The following is a 14,710-nucleotide window of genomic DNA, read 5'->3' as shown; positions in this document are numbered from 1 at the left end:
ATGTCCACCCGGTCCGGCCACCAATGGCCAGGGACCGGGGCCAACTGAGTCCGGCTGCAGCCGATAACCTAAGGAAGCCCGGTCCAGAGAAGAACGAGGCACCTCTTTCTTTTCCCCTCCGTAACAGCCGCAGCAGCTCTGGGCGGCGGGATGTCCTGCACGTACCTCCACAACAATTTGTCCAAGTTGGGCTGGGAGGGAGAGGCGACGCGGACGAGCCTCTCCCACCTCCACGGATAGGAGGTCTCCCAGCCCCCGGCCCAACGCCGAACACCCCCAGCCAGGTGATGGTGCCCCAATACTTGCGCAGCACCGAACGTGCAATGGTGCCCATATTCTCGGAGCACCGAATATGCAATGACTGCACCGATACTGGCGCAGCACCGAATGTGCGCCACAGGTGGCCATACTTCCACAGCATCGAGCATGGGCCTTGTGGAGCACAAGGTGTGGAGAGACCATCGTGCATGCCCATGGAAGAGAGCGGCCTGGAGTGCACCGGAAGAAGGAGACGGCGCGAACGAGTCTCCCTCGCCCCCCCAGGTGGGGGCATCACAGCCGCACCCCAGCCGAATGTCCCGCTTCCACAACACGGAGTTCCACTCTCTATTTTTGTCCCCAAAAAGGTCTCTTCCACTCTTGCTGACTCGATGAGAGGGGACTGCTGCGGGGCCTCAAAATGGCGTCTGGGTCTGCTGGAAGGCGGGCCTCGGCCGCTAGAGTAACTTTGAACAGCAATGTAACTCGGTCGCTCGCCCACCGGAGCACGAGCCCCCACCTCCGACAACATCTCCACAGCCTTGAAGATTATACAAAGGTCCCCGGAGGAACCCTCGGCCACTGCAGGCCTCCGGTAAGGGACAACTGCCTTGATCACCAACGAAATAAACATGACATTGCCACTCCTTCTGTTAGCATGAATTCTAGAACTGCCGAAAAGGACTCTGGTCCAACTGCCGGTTGTAGGAAACATTTTCCTTGATGCTACTTCCGGACTAACCATGCCCCGCCCGAAATGGCGCCGGTATCAATAGGAACTTACGAACACCTCGTGGCGTCCCTTTTTACTATACAAACTTAATGTTCTGCGACATATATGACCCTTTGTACACTTGACAAGAAGAAAGGGGAGCTCACTCAACGAACAATGTAAAAGAATCCCGTTGAAAATAATGATTACAAATGTACAATGTATTATATTTTTTATATATATAGCTGATGTATAACCTCGCTTATGACGCACGCACACGGTATGCATATAAGAAATCTGATTGCAATTAGTCTGACTATGCTTCTAAATTATGAAATAAACGCCCCCGAGCCCCCGGCCAACTGATAGACGTTTTAGTTTGCTACAAGTGAATTGATAACCCTTTTCTAACGTTTTTATTGCTGCAGAACGACACCCCCCACTGTACGCACTTTAGCCATTGCCGTGTCCGGCCAAATACGACTGCACCCTCTTAAATCCACGTGCTATGATTTTGCAAAAATAAAGGTCTTCGAAATAATGAACGGGTATTGCATGCTTTATTTGAAATATGGGATGGGCGGGAGAGTTCTTTTCTGTGCACCCTACTCTGCTCTCTCTTTAAGGTTATTAGAAGATGGCTGCCCAGCCCTGGAGGACGGATCGGATCTACGACACGATACTCTGCCTTCGAGGTACGCGACTGACTCATGAATTCTCGCAGGGAGGAAGACCTCGGCTTCCAAGGATGGGTAAAACGAACGGTATAAATGAGGGAATGTAAAAGAAGGGTAAAATAAAGCGATGTAAATGTTATAAAGTACGACGTTCAAAGGTATTTGGGAACAGAGCTGACCCGAGGACCGAAGAACCCTAGAATGTCACAGCGTTGAAGGAGATTTAAGGACCCCGATAGTGAGATACATCTATTAACTAGATACCTCGCACTAGGCACCTCTGGTTCCCTTTTTACGCTTCCCCGCACACGACCTATAAGGACACACTGCCCCCCCCCTACTCCAGAAACCATATCCCCGAGGACTCTACCCCGAGGAGGAAAAACGAGTATGAGGTAAGTAAAAGAACTCTCGAATCCATGTATTTGATATGCGCGAATGTTGTCCCCCTCCCTTCCCCTCTTCCCTCCCTCTGCAGGTTACATCAGAGGTTACAGCCTAGGTGTGGCGAAGATCTGAAGCCTTGCCATGTCTGATACACGAAGCAGACTAACGCTGCAAGGTGGCGCCTAAGCAAGCCTACAAACTACTCATGTAGCAAACGATCCCGTAAAACTAGTATGATCTGATGAAAAAGTGATCACAATGGTAACCCAGGCTGCGCGAATGAACCCATGTCACGGGTGAATCGAAACTATGAGAGAATGTGCGTGTGCGACTGAAGCGTTGACTCAACTGGTCGAAGGACCAAGAATGCAAGAAAGTGCGACACAATGGTACCTCCTTTTTTCCTTTTCCTCAAAGCATGCCCCCTCTACCCTGTCTAATGCTCGTCCGCCTCAAACTGCATGCTTTCAAGATTCTAACACAGACCCATAACTGTCCTTTGCTGTGTAATGCACTAAATAGCCTTTCTCGAATACACTGCCACCCCCCCTGTCGCACGTGTACTATTTAGCCTGCCGTTGCACTCTCTCTCTCTCTCTCTCTCTCTCTCTCTCTCTCTCTCTCTCCTTCACACTCCCACTCTTCCGAGCGATTAGCTCCGAAATTGGCAGACTACCACCCCTAGCACACCACCCAATTGGCTTCAAATACCGCCAGTATTTGCTCAAAACTTGTCTTTAATGCAATCGCCCTAACACTGTGCCACTACCTCTCCTTTCCGAAAACTAATTTGAATTGGCCATAAGGGAAAGGACAGGTAAGACGACTGAGGTTCCCTAATCTGACCCGTAATAAGGGAACTACGCCAGCGGCCCCCCTGATGGAATAGAATGCCTCAGATGACACGACCTTCCCCGTCCCGAATTGTCGCGATACCCAAACCATAAAGGTAATCGAAACCTCCCCATCTTCTCAGGACGCACCCAGTATTGCGTTCAGTTGCCCCCCGATAAGAGTTTTTTAACTATCCTTCATCCCCCGATTGTAAAAGGTGGGTCGACTCGCGACTAACACAGGCCAGCTGTGGTTCCTAGAAATGATCTTTTTATATATAGGAAAATTTCAGAGTTTGGAATTCGAGAAATGTCACTGAATGCTCACCAACTGAACTATGGCCTTCGGCCGACAGTACCCTTATAACCCAAAGTAAGATGACGCCCCCCCATCACAGTTTTCCATGTCCCTAGTTGACTTCCCATGAGACCCCTGTCTTTTCTAATTTAGTAATCAGGCCATGAGAGGCTGCATAGGAACCAGAATGATGTTTTACGAAGTTAAAGTTTAGACCGAAGCAAAGAAAATCATTACAATGGACCTTGTCGGAAGTGAAAAATGTTTAGTTAAAGGGCAGAATGCATTGATAATATGAAAAATGTTTAGCCTATGTTCGTCCCTCAGCGAGAGGCCTATTAGGACCATGTTGATAGCTCACAACACCCTTTTTGTAAATATAGACCCCTAGAGAACGGTATAGCATTGTCAGGCTTGTATTACAAAGGTGGGTCCCCATCAGATGAACTGTCGTGATTATATTAAACAATCGTGAAGGAAAGTCATAGCAAATCCAGCAGGCTCACCATCGATCATTTCAGTTGTGAACCCTAACATAACGGACGTTTCTATTCTCATTTAACTGAAGCTGGGAGAGAAATAGACTTATGTGATTACTTTCCTCTACCAATTTTCTAAAGACTGTCTTTTCAAACTCCTTCAAGGGTACGGCTGTCGGAGGAAAGAAGGACCGGATGTGGGAGCACGTGGCCTGATTACAGACTATGGAACGTCTGCGACATGGGCCAAGGCGAGACCGCGACTGAACGAAGCTGCAGGACGAGGCACTATCTCCGACAAAAATGAGAGGAAAGGGCTAACCCGATGCCCCTGCTCAAATGTTCGAATGTGTGCTGAGAAGACCCCGCTCTCTAGACCCGGTCATGAGCCCGCCTACCAGAAATCTCTCGTTCCCCTAGTTTGTTCCCGATCTGGCCTTGCTCCATCCCCCTTTTCCTCCGACCTACCCGATGGACTATTTGTACCCTCTTCTTCCACCTGAACTTTTGACTATTGATTCCAAAGGACACAGGGCGAAAAAGACCTTTTTGACCAGAAACGCGAGGAAAAGGTCGTGCCCTGCAACACGGAACTTAGAATAGAGCTGGACTCGTAGCTCCACCGCCGGTGCTCCACAGTGCCAACAGAAGACGAAAAATTGCTGAAAACTTACTAAACCTCGAACATTCCTTCACTATCATTTCTGCTACGTCTCGTTTCTCTCCCAGCCAACATTGTATTAGTTATGTAACAATCCATCAGTTCACCTTATGAAATGTACTCACTACCCGCACTTCGAATCATTTTTGTATTGCATTACTATGACTTTCCTGCTAAACAAGTTTATCAAAGTTTATCAATAGGCCCGCCTCCTAAAACTAGAGGTCTTAAATGTAATGTTTACGACTCCTTCACCTAGGGTTCCTACTGCTTCTTCTTATGCCCACCATAATAGAACTGAGTAGAGAATGAACCAGCAAGATGTCTTGAATATGTTAAAGGGAGGACTGTGGAAAATTAGTACGGTTTGGTGAACATTATCTGCGCCATCTTGCCTTTTCCCTGACGCCACACTTTTGTCGTGCGCGCCCGCCATTTTAGGTGCCCCGATCAGGACCATCCCTTTTTGCATGCCACTGGCCCCCGACATAGCCCTTCGCCCACACCAAGCCTGCACGCTGACCAACCCCCCCCCCTGCTCGCACCTGCCTTGAATCATAAACCCCTCTTCAGCGCGGCTCTGCCTCAGAACCTCATCCTGTTCCCAGCGCGACACCTCCCTTCTTCCCTTTCCTGGTCCCCGGCCCTTTGATGCAAACCCCTTTTCCCCGTGTGCCCGTTTGTCTTCCTCGTTCCCAGGCCGACACCCAGCTCTGCCGATACTATTCCTTGCCCCTCCCCGTGCAATAGAAAGCTTCCCTCATCAAAGGACCCCCGAGTTGATCAAAGCCCCCACCCCATGAGATCCGATCGAACCCCGCATTCCATGAATTGGCGGAATATCCAGCTGCGCGATAGTCATCACCTGTTGTGACCAGGGTGGGGACTTCTACTGTAAATGTGTGTGGGAACGGGCCCGAAGGGGGGATTCCGGGAATGTCTTTCCGTACATCAAAGCATTGCCATGAATATGTAAACTGTAATAAAACCGCAAAAGGCTGTATATAAGGGGCCAGGCCTCAGAAATAAGTTAGAGCACCTCAGAACGATACCTGCTGTCTGTTTTGCTGTGTTCTCCTCCGGAGAGAATAAAACCTTGTTTCCTGCTTTCCAGTCTCCAGCGCCTGCCTCTTCATTGATTAATAATTCGTGGGTCACAGAGGCAATACCGCCGAGCAAATATCGATTGTCCCCGACCCAGGTTTTTACAATCAGGCCTCACCCTGCTCAAGCCAGACCCACCAACTCTGTTATACTTTTCCAATTGCAGTTTTGTCCATATTCTCAGTTTGCTCATGGGGCCCATGCTGCTGCCTCCCCTCTGCATCGTGGCCCCATCACTGGGCATGTGCGCTGACACCTCATCTCAATGCGCCTGCTGAGACTGTAGTTGATCCTCCAGAGCTTGCCTTGAAGGGGCGCGTGCGCTCCAGATCACATCCAGCAGAGCTGTCTACTTTTATCTCCTCTACCAGGCACTCATTTGGGACGCCAGCGGGGCAGTTTGTCATCCCTCCAGCATATCTGCAGCAGGCTGCCCCTTGTGCATAGGAGATGGCCACCATGTTGTCTTTCTTGTGCTTGGTAGATCACCAAATTGGCACCTCCCAGTTCATTCTAGCAAATGCTTTTTAGCAATTCAAGTGAAGCTCATCCCTTCCCAATGTTGATGTACTCTGATAGCTCGGATATCTTTGTACACTTCTGGGCTCATGCTCAGGGCCGGTCCTAGCCATGGGCGGTATGAGCAGGTGCCCAGGGCCTCGTGCTCAGGGGGGCCCCGCCGCCGGCCCCGCAGTTGCGGGAATAATAAATAATCATGGGGAAAAGCGCTGCGCAGTGCGCACAGCACTCTCGTCGCGCTCGCGCAGGGGCCGGGCCGCAGGCAGTAACTAAGGCAGGGAAAGAGGGGGGAACTGAACACTGTCTGTCTGCGCATGCACGCAAACCTGACCGTGACGCCTGCACGCACCCCACCACCTAGCTTGGTGGTGGCGGTGGTGGTGCCTTAGTGTGGTGGTGACGTGACGCCGGCCTTGCCATGATGCGGGTGACAGTGGGTCCCAGGGCCGTCAATCTGGTAGCGCGCGAAAGCCCTACCAATGACGGCCTTGGACATGATTTTATGGCCAGCCCCCGCTCAGTGTGACGCACTCAGCATGCGCACATGCGCCATACGTGAGGCAGCAGTCAGTCACTACCGTCTCGGATCGGGCCGCGTGGGCAGGGCTGCCGCAGGGAGGAGTCGGTCGTCGCGTTGTTGAGTTCTGTACTTTAAGGTAAGAGACCTGCGTCACCTGCTTGCTTCAATCATATATATTATGCGTGTGTGTATACATGTAATCTTCACTGGCACTGCTGATGTGTATATACATCTCAATTCAAGTCTCCGATTATGCCTCATGGTATCTGTAAGCATTACACTGCCCCAAATGTCTCAATGTTCTAGTGTCCGTGTTAGTATAGTTTCCAATGTTTCTGTTTTTTCTGTTTCATTGTTAGTTTGTCCCTGTATCTTCCTTGCCCAGGGCCCCATGGACCTGTGACAATTTCATTGTCTCTGTGCCTGTTATTCCCCAGTCTTTTTGTGATCTCCACGCCCCTAGTGTTAGTGTTTCTCTGCACAAATGTTACGTATGTACAGTTTAGAGATATCCTTTGCTTTATGCAGATGCTGTCACTCACCCAGTGTTGGTGGCCCGGTCAGGGTGTCATTGACTGTGTCCTGTGTCAGCATCTCAGCTTCCTTTCCTTGAGATCATTTCAAGATCCAAAGCTGTAGCCTCTCTCTTCTCAAGCGAGCACTGAAAATACACTTCGTTCTTACACTCGTTTAAATAATGTGCTGCAAATCTATTTTTTCAGTACACTTCAGATCCTTTTTGAAGAGGTTTCTGTGCCTAATGACCTCTTTGGGGAAAGAAAAATAAATCGTGAATCCTAAACTTTGCTTTTTCAGGAGCTCGTCTGTAAGTGCAGTGCACAAAACAGAGGATTTTTTTTTTAGATTCTCTTACTATTTTTCAGTACTTCACAACTCTCCCGAAAGCTACTGTGAAATAAACCAAAAAGACTTTATAAAGTAACACAGGGATTTATTGGCATCTATGGTGACAATCAATGGACCAATAAAACAAAGTATGAAAAAACAACTTTTTTTATCTCTCTATTTTTAAGTAAAACCTCTCAGGTGCAGAGTGTGCTTTGCTAAGTAGACACTGTGGGATTCAGCAGCCCAGCTGTTCTGCGAATATCCTTTGTAAATCAGACTATATAGGCTGGTTTTGTTTTGGCAAATGAAATATCACTGTCAGCTCCTAAGTGGCCTGTTCGATGCTGCAACGTGTATGGCCTAAATCTGACTGTTGCCCAGGATGGTTGGTTGTCTCATGTCCTAAACACCAGAGTATGTAGAGTAGGTCATGATGTATAGATTAGCATGATATACCAACTGGGTGTTTCGAATGGTGTATCCTTTGCAGATGAAGTAGAGTAAGAGTTGACTGTGAAACATGATGAGTGCTAAGCAGGTGTCTCAAGGCCACTAATGTCATAAATACACCTCTTTGCTTGTAGCTTTAGGTGCGTGAGGAAAAAGATGACAGTGTGTGCCACGTGATGCTTGAGTATGTTGGTGATTTGCCGTACATTCTCACCAATTAATTTGCGAAGTCACTTTCTGTGATGTCACTTAGAGGGGCCTCACATCTTCCCTTTCGCCCAGGGCCTCAGAAGGCCTAGGACCGGCACTGCTCATGCTGCCAGCATGGAGAACAACTAAAAGTGCATGTTATTCACTTGGGCTCAAGGATATGCCCCGAAAGACACCAAGAAACGTATTCACACAAGGTGAAAAAGTGAAGGCAAGTTAAAGACAGGAAAAGCTCAGTAATGGAGTATACAGCGAAACAAATATTAGGAAACCGCAATGGTCAAGGGATGAAATAAAAATATAAGTACAAAGAGAAAAGGAGGAGAGACAGAAAGATAGTAGACTAATGGTGGAATTAAAACAGATGAGTCTGAAAAATAACATTCGGAGCTGAAGAGTAAGAGACAGTTCCAATGGAAGAGTTAGAAGGAAATACACAGAAGGTAGGGAAAGACACAAGTCCCAGTAGCTACTCAGAAAAGAATATTGAGCCTTCAAGAATGCTTGGGATGCACAGAATTATGGAAACAGTGTCTCTATGTGCCTAGTTGAGCTATTTCATTGATCCCACTTGGTTTAATGCTTTATCTTCCAATAGCCTGTAAATAACAATAATATGTGCAATAGAAGCAGACAGTGAGGGGAAGACAATGGATGTGGAGTATTATTTGGTCTTCGTCGGCCTCTGACTTCATGTACTCTTCTTTCTCTTCCTATATTCTGTGTTCAGAGCTTACCCAGGAATCTGGCCATACCCTACAACCTTCAGAACACTGGACGGATGAGTCCCAGAATTAATGGGCAAGAGGCAGAGTACTCCTCCACCTCAGAGGAGTCACCAGAAGACAACGAATTCTTCCTCACAGATCAAACAAAAAGACAAAGATTAATGAACATTAAAGGACTACAGGTGAGAGTACATATAGGTTTCCTGAGGGTTCCCCTGCAGGAATCTGAGTATGTCAAGGTGTACCTATTATATAGTTTGCCCTGTGTGGTGGGAATCACCTGGCCGCGCAGCTGAAGGGTAGGAAGACGAGTGCTTCAGATGACCACTAACAATAGACTCTCCACGAAAGTCCAAACTTCATAGCCAATTCAGTGTTTTTAGAACATCTGAAACTGCTTTATTTTTCCAGTCTAATACTAAGTAGTTGGAGGGCTAGCTGTCATTTATCTAAGGCCACATGAGTAGATACATTCTTTAGAGTGTTTGTTTTATGACTTGAAATTCAACATTCTTTTTCAGCTTTTTAGAGTTAGTCATCGAGAATTATAGTTTTTCACATTATCTACTGCAGGTGACAAGTTACACTAGTTGGCATTGCTAAGCCATTTTTTAAAGAAAAAAAATCATTAATGAACAAAAAGTTAGGTTCTTAGGATTGTATGCCACTACATACATCGAGGTCAACAATGACGAGCTGCAGTAATATTGCATCTACTTCATCAACTAACCACTATATTGTAATGTAAATATCTATTGGCTATTCACCCTTGACAGGTAAGTATAAATGCTGTTAAGAACAGTCTTTATATACTTACCTTTATATACTTACCTTACAATGTAATGGTAGGTCGATGTCAAGGATACAATGCCACTGTCATGCAATATATTGCACACTACATATCATACCACCACCATTCTGAGACAGGTCCATTAAATATGGCAACATTCCAACAATGAAGCAGATGAGAGTCATTCTCAGCTTCTAGCTATCTAATCTATCATTTCCCCATAGTCACGGCGATTGTGCAGAAATAGCTAAATCATGTAGTTTTTACTATGTTCCTCGATCATGTGACCCTCCGGATGATATGGACTCTGAAGCTATCTCATAGCCACTGTTTCCAGAATCTTGTTTACTGTTGGATGAAATGCACTAAGATAAGCCCTTTATGGCTCTTAAGGATCCAGACCTAATGTCTCCAATAACAGGATTTGAAAGATGTACATTCTGATGTGTCCACGAAGATTTGCAGCCTGACCCTTCCTGCACATAAACTATCATTAAAAATTACTTTTTGCAACTTCTATGTGTGCTGCATTAAGCAGCGTACATAGAGGTTTCAAAATGCCATTTCAGATTGTTTATGTGCAGGAAGGCTTGCCTTCCTGCACATAAATAATCATTCCCCTCAACGCAGGCACCCTTGCACTATGGTGCAAGGGTGCCTGTGTTGGCGCTAGGCAGCTAAATTAGCGCCAGCTCAGCAGGAAACGCAATCTGCACCCTATTCTTGTAAATACAGTGCAGCCCTGAGTTTCATAAGTGGTGGAGTGCAGCATTAAGCCAAGGAGGCTAACGCTGCGCTCCACCACTTCCTTGTAAATGTTCCACTTAGTTTGCAGAGTTACAGAGTCCCACTACCATTTAAGATAGAAGGATGGTTCAATTTTCTAACAGCTCAGGTCCTACAAATGGGGAAATGTTTCGACTTAAAGTCCATTAGGGGCAATTCCATTAGCCTAGAGCTAAAGATATAATGAAATATAGAAATGGTTCGGCAAAGAAGGTCTTAGTCCATCAGCTACTGATTGTAGCATCGACAAACAGTCCAAAGTAAAAGATCAATTAGCATAGCATTTGAATCTCAAGTAGGAACAATTTGAATGGAAGTTGTTGTGAAGCAAAAATCAGTTCTTTCCCCTGACTTTGGAGTTTAGAGTTTTTAGCAATGTCCACTGGCATGGCATCACACCACCATCATAAGACTTTCACATGTCCATGTTCACATTGTGTCCCCTGAGGTGCAGGGGCGGCTGGTGACATTTGAAAGTGGTGGGGCGTAAACTAATTTGCATATTGCACCGCAGCGATCGAGCGCAGCAAGCGAGCCCGAACCACCTTGCATCCATCCATACATCATTTATGCATCCACCCATCTATCCACCCACCCTGCATCCATACATCATTCATTCATGCATCCATACATCATTCATTCATGCATCCACCCATCCATCCATCATGCATCCACCCATCATGCATGCATGCATCCATACATCATTCATACATCCACCCATACATCCACCCACCCATCCTGCATCCATACATCATTCATTCATGTACCCACCCATATATCCACCCATCCATCATGCATCCACCCATCATGCATGCATCCATCCATACATCATTCATGCATCCACCCACCCACCCACCCTGCATCCATACATCATTCATTCATGCATCCACCCATCCATCCATCATGCATCCACCCATCATGCATGCATCCATCCATACATCATTCATGCATCCATCCATCCATCATGCATCCACCCATCATGCATGCATCCATGCATCCATCCATACATCATTCATGCATCCACCCATCCATCCACCCACCCACCCTGCATCCATACATCATTCATTCATGCATCCACCCATCCATCCATCATGCATCCACCCATCATGCATGCATCCATCCATACATCATTCATGCATCCATCCATCCATCCATCATGCATCCACCCATCATGCATGCATCCATGCATCCATCCATACATCATTCATGCATCCACCCACCCACCCTGCATCCATACATCATTCATTCATGCATCCACCCATCCATCCATCATGCATCCACCCATCATGCATGCATCCATCCATACATCATTCATGCATCCATCCATCCATCCATCATGCATCCACCCATCATGCATGCATCCATCCATACATCATTCATGCATCCACCCATCCATCCACCCACCCACCCTGCATCCATACATCATTCATTCATGCATCCACCCATCCATCCATCATGCATCCACCCATCATGCATCCATCCATACATCATTCATGCATCCATCCATCCATCATGCATCCACCCATCATGCATGCATCCATCCATACATCATTCATGCATCCACCCATCCATCCACCCACCCACCCTGCATCCATACATCATTCATTCATGCATCCACACACAGAGATAAAAAATGACATGAGTTTGACTTGCCGTCCAATTTTATGCATTACGTCTAAATTAACCCTTGCATAAAGTAATTTACATATTTTTTATCCAGGTCATAATAAAACAAATGCACACAAATACATAATTTGCACAACACTGCATGCCAACCCCTCCCTCCCTAATACTTTCAATTCCTACCACAGCACTGTAACCGGGAAGAAAGTACATATAAAAAACAATTGCATTTATTTCCACCCTATAGTCATTCATGATGTTGTATTCCATGCTTTAAAAGTGCGTTAATTCACTCATAACATACATTCACATAAAATGTGCCGTTCAACCCTTTTATCACTTCACTATTAATATAAAAAATCCTGACCAATCAATTCCCACTAGGCTAACACAGAAAATGTAAACTTACCTGACCGCAGGGTCGTGCCTTCTCAGCCTCAGGACCCGCCTCAGTTGAAGAAGGTGCCATTCAATAAAAGAAACACAAGAAACAAACCTGCTCTGCGTGGCGCTCTCGCATGAAACAGAGCGTGCCATATTTTAAAGCTGCTCGGACAGGGCCTATCCAGGAACATAAATAACGTCTGCTCTGTCTTAGTGGTGCCAAAAATACAGCTCTTGAAATACCGGCTTGCTTCCACTTTTGAGTTTGTCCATGAATACCTTTTAGGACTGCCGATTCTTTTTTAGAAACATGCTGCAAGCAGACAGCAGCCACATGATGGGCCAGAGATACTCTTCAGATCGCAAACGCTTTTTTTTTTAACACTGCACATCTACACTTGTCTTTCCAAGGACGCTCCTCGGGCTGTTTTCAAGTGTCTTTGCAGCGAGCTAAACACTCGCATCCGACATCTGCTGTGTACCCGGTCCCATGTCAGTGAGGCCAGTGACTGCAGGTAGTAGCCCCCTCCTCCGATCAGCAACAAGGCTGGCTCTCCTGACCACGCAACGAGCAGGCACCCGAGGTCCTGTTTGCGCCCTTCAGGTCCGTTCAGCCACGAGTCTGACGTCACTCTCTCAGCCATACTGATGCAGTGACGTGACACTGCTCCAGCAGCGCCAGGATTGGCTGTGGAGCAGCGTAACTCCCTGCCCCATTCGGAGACCGGGGGCTGCGGCATGAGGCAACCCTCGGTCTCCCAAGGGGGAGGCTACTGCGCATGTTCGGGCTGGTCAGAAAAATGACCAGCCCGAAAGCAAACATGCGCGCCAGTTACCCGATCAGATACAGCCCCACCCCCATTTTCCCCTATTGCGGCCGGTGAAGTTTCTGATGGCGGTGCGCATTGGTTGGTGGGGCAACGCCCAAACGCCCCAATGGACGCACCGCCACTGCTGAGGTGGTTGAAACATCAACCTGATTTCCCATGCTAGTCATGAGAAATGGAAAATTGTGAGTCCTCACAAGCCTAGCATCTAATAAAAGATACAAAGTAGTCTGCCCATAGGCATAGCTGAAATTCTATTCACACAGGAATATTTCACTGTGAACGTTAAAGAAACATTTAGGAATGTCAGGGGGAACACGTGTACTGGACAAATAAGTAACATTTCACTTGAAAAGAATTATCCATTATATTAAATCAGGGGAAAAGTTAGCACTAGAGAAAACACATTTCGAGAAGGCCTTTAAGTTAGAATCGCACGTTTAAATGAAATGAGCTTTAAACCAGCTTCAAATATAGTGAAATTAAATGAGTTCAAATAATGAATATGTATTTTTTCCCAAATTATTATTACATGGAAATGACTAACGTTAGAAATAGCCTGCTACCACATTTTTTACAATATTTATATACATGCACGTTTTTCTAGTTTCATTCTACAAAATTCATTTTTAATATTTCATACAGTATAGAGTCTCTAGTATCATATTAGAAAATATCAAGCTTGTAATTCATTGCTACACATTTTTGCACCGACTTTTCTAACTGGTGCATTCTCTGCAAAAAGCATGGAGAACACTAGGTCACTACACTTAGCATCACAATTTTCAAGACATGTTAAAAAGCAGCATAAGCATTACATTCATTATCACAGCTCATTTATATTCATTAGTGTTGCCTTATAAATGTGTTTTCTTTATCTCACATTTTCAAGCACGCTTTTACGGTACTTCTACTACACATGTCTCTGTATCATGTGTCACTGTGTCTGACATGTGCAATGTGTACTTTCAACCTTTCGTGTCTTCTGTGTATAAACATGTTGAGTATTATGATTTTTTAAATCATACTGCATCCCCAGGACCTTCCCTCCCAACAGATGTAACAATCCCTTGGGTTTCTTGCTGAGCAGATGATGAATGAAGTTTCTATTTAATAGCAGTCCTATTAGTGGTAAGCTTGAGGGTTGTAAGATTTGAGACCACACAGTAGAGTTGCTAATGGTTTAATTTGATATAAATAGGTACACACGACCAACCACAGGCAGACCAGCATCTACAGTCCCACTAAGAATGCAGTTCCGTTTCCCTGGCAACAGAAACCCATGACATGCAAGAAATGCAGAAGCTGGCATTCTTTAAATGAACAAACCTACTAAACACAACAGTAAGGTTTAACAATCTTCCAACAGGAGATCAAAGACAGATAAAGTAAAGTTATGTTGTCGTTGACTGGATTCAAAGAAAGAACTGGTGTCATGGTATGATGTCTGAACAGAACACTGTGAGGCCATGTTTGTTGTCAGCCACCTTCTTTTGTATCACTTGCTAACTTTATCCAAACCGAGGTGGTATTATGTGAAAAGGCACCACTCTTGCAGGAGTACTTGTTACTGAATCCCTGCAGTATATATCTTACTCTCTTATCTCTCCTTCTT

At 46.1% G+C, this 14,710-nt stretch overlaps 1 protein-coding gene across 5 annotated transcripts in view; it reads left to right on the top strand.

The window, feature by feature from the left end:
* Positions 1 to 14,710, top strand: part of CARD11 (caspase recruitment domain family member 11) — a 1,114,500-nt gene that overhangs the window by 851,902 nt on the left and 247,888 nt on the right. For all 5 annotated transcript variants that reach the window (XM_078664998.1, XM_078664996.1, XM_078664999.1 and 2 more), the window contains exon 9: positions 8,688 to 8,867. In XM_078664998.1, the coding sequence (XP_078521124.1) occupies positions 8,688 to 8,867 (180 nt within the window). The remainder of the gene's footprint in view (positions 1 to 8,687; positions 8,868 to 14,710) is intronic.

The sequence above is a fragment of the Lissotriton helveticus genome, chromosome 10, assembly GCF_964261635.1.
Source record: "Lissotriton helveticus chromosome 10, aLisHel1.1, whole genome shotgun sequence".
Taxonomy (NCBI): Eukaryota; Metazoa; Chordata; class Amphibia; order Caudata; family Salamandridae; genus Lissotriton; species Lissotriton helveticus.
The sequence above is the reverse complement of the archived record's forward strand: the minus strand, read 5'-3'. Positions and strand labels throughout refer to the sequence as shown.